The sequence below is a fragment of the Pundamilia nyererei genome, unplaced genomic scaffold (genome assembly GCF_000239375.1).
Source record: "Pundamilia nyererei isolate P.nyererei 1_Seehausen unplaced genomic scaffold, PunNye1.0 scaffold00067, whole genome shotgun sequence".
Lineage (NCBI taxonomy): Eukaryota > Metazoa > Chordata > Actinopteri > Cichliformes > Cichlidae > Pundamilia > Pundamilia nyererei.
In genome coordinates this window covers 2,847,328-2,849,615 of record NW_005187468.1, presented here as the reverse complement: position 1 = coordinate 2,849,615, position 2,288 = coordinate 2,847,328, and the positions used below count along the sequence as shown (strand labels likewise).

The 2,288-nt window shown below is 33.7% G+C and overlaps 1 protein-coding gene across 2 annotated transcripts in view; it reads left to right on the top strand.

Annotated features, from left to right (window-relative positions):
- LOC102198250 (trypsin-1) overlaps positions 1 to 2,288 on the top strand; it is a 24,399-nt gene that overhangs the window by 15,653 nt on the left and 6,458 nt on the right. Inside the window, exon 6 of one of the 2 annotated variants that reach the window (XM_005736165.1) lies at positions 10 to 190. The exons of the other annotated variant lie outside the window; for it this stretch is intronic. Within the exon in view, the coding sequence (XP_005736222.1) occupies positions 10 to 57 (48 nt within the window). The 3' untranslated portion in view covers positions 58 to 190. Of the gene's footprint in view, positions 1 to 9; positions 191 to 2,288 lie in introns of those variants that run through there. 2 annotated transcript variants of the gene reach the window in all.

The window sequence follows — 2,288 nt, the reverse complement described above, 5'->3', positions numbered from 1 at the left end:
CATTCACAGGTCTGCATCTTCAATGACTGGATTCAGCAAACCATGGCCAGCTATTAAGTCTGATCCTTCAACTTCTTTCCGACTCTGCTGCAATTTTTCTATCATTTTAACTCCATTGTTGTTGTTGAGTTCTAAACAACTTGCAGTCAGAAGCCACCTAAATCAATAAAGTTATTCACCTTGACTTCAATTTTTTGCCTTCTGTTTTCCTACAAAACTGTTTTTTGATATTTAAAATAGTAAAACAAACATTTTACAACCATATCCTGGAATTTAGGAAGTCGGAGAAAGGCAGTTATTTTGTACAGAAATCATCTGAACTGCTGAAATCTTCTCTCTACTTCAATTTGCCACTGCTGCTGCTGCTGTTTAGAAAGGGATTGATACATGCCCAATAATCTGGGACTGGTAATAACAAATTACACATTTATATATTGTTTGCCAATTATACAACAGTCTATGTATCCTTAAATAGAATTTTGATCTAATTTTGATCAGTGACTGTCTCTGAGTTTTTTATTTGGTAAGTTTATGTAATCTGCTTCAAACCTTTTCTGTGGACATAAGTACGACTGAATCTGAGGCCATCTGGATATAGGGTGGGCTCCTTTTAAGGGTCTTTTTACTCCTTTCTAACATGCAATGGCAATTGATTGGCAGAGCCTGTTACCACTGTTGCAAGACATCATCATCAGTCACTCTTATGGTGTAACTTTACACATGGCCAGAGTTCAGAATTAAGACAGAAACCAGCTGTAGTGCATGTACATTCTAGCGAGCACTGCACAGTAATTTATAACAATAGCATCTTATTTACAACAGTAAACCTACTATTAAACATATTCCTAATACCTAAACAGCACCTTTTCAAAGCTAGGTTAAGAAACTTTATGCAAAAGTATCCCTGCATTAATTCAATTATTATCTGCTGAAGTAATTATCCATGGGAGGGATAAATCATCATCACTAGTACACTGAATAAAACTATAATCCCTAACCCTATGGTGTCAGAATGTGTGATTTCTGGCTTTTAAAAAATGTTTCCACTGTACTTTTTTTTTGGACATCACACAGTACACGACATGATTATAAGTCAAAAAGAAATATATATAGTCATTCTGCCTCTGTTTTCTAGATAACTTTGATGGATTTCTTTTCAGGATATATTTTCATCTTTAAAATGATAACGAATTATTTTAGTAAGAACCTTTTAAAAAAACGAAATTAAACTTGCAAACAGTCTGTCAGCTTCATAAAAGAACCTCAGTTCAGTTTTTTCATGGGGCAAAAAACACATTCCCAGAAAAGTCACAAAGACAAAATGTATAATGAAAGCTGTCATGGCGTTTTTATCTTTGAAAGAAACAAACAACAAAAGCCAACAAAAAATCAAAACAAAACAAAAGTAATTAAAGTAATCTAAAACCAAACAGGCCTAATATAAAAAAAATAAGTCCCTAAAGTCTGGATGTTAACATAAGATGTTCTATAAATCTAACAAGAAAAAACAGCACACAATTAAAAATAATATGATGTTCTTTCTTTAAAATTTAAAAAATATATATAAATATAAACCTACTGTATAGCAAGTCACTACTTCTGTATCAATTTCTTTATCAGCTCACCTGGAGTTGCTGATTGTCTGGATATTTTTCACACTGTGGTATTTCATTATTTACTTTAAAGTGAGGTATTTCACACCCACAAAGAATAATTTATACATATAATATTAACTATCAACTTATTTTTTGCTCATGGCAGCCTCAATGTCCATTTGTGACTTTAATTTCTAGGTCATAGGTGCTGAGAAGTACACAGCTGTGAGATACCGTGTTCCATTCATCCATTTCTCCTGCTTATCCAGCCACAAATATCTAAATATAGGAGTTATATTTACCTCTATAACCTGACCAAACACATGCACACAAATTTCTGAGAACACAAGCTAACTTTTTATTTCATGTTTTTTTTTAAACCAAAATCTAAGTGTATAAGTGTGTTTTGGTACATTGGAAAGCCACACGAGTACAATATACATATTATTAGGATTTTTTCTATTTAAGTGCATGATTTATATCAAGATTTTAAAAAGAAAGCTATTCCTATGTTAATCTGGTCTCCAGCCCAACGACCCACCAAAGAGATTGGCTCCTCGCTAACCAATAGGATTGCTCAGAGAGTTGGGCAGCTCTCCTGTGGATATAAATGAGAGCTCCAGGTGAAGTCCTCTCATCTAAAGGATCACTCAGCAATCATGAGGTCTCTGGTCTTCGTTCTGCTCATTGGAG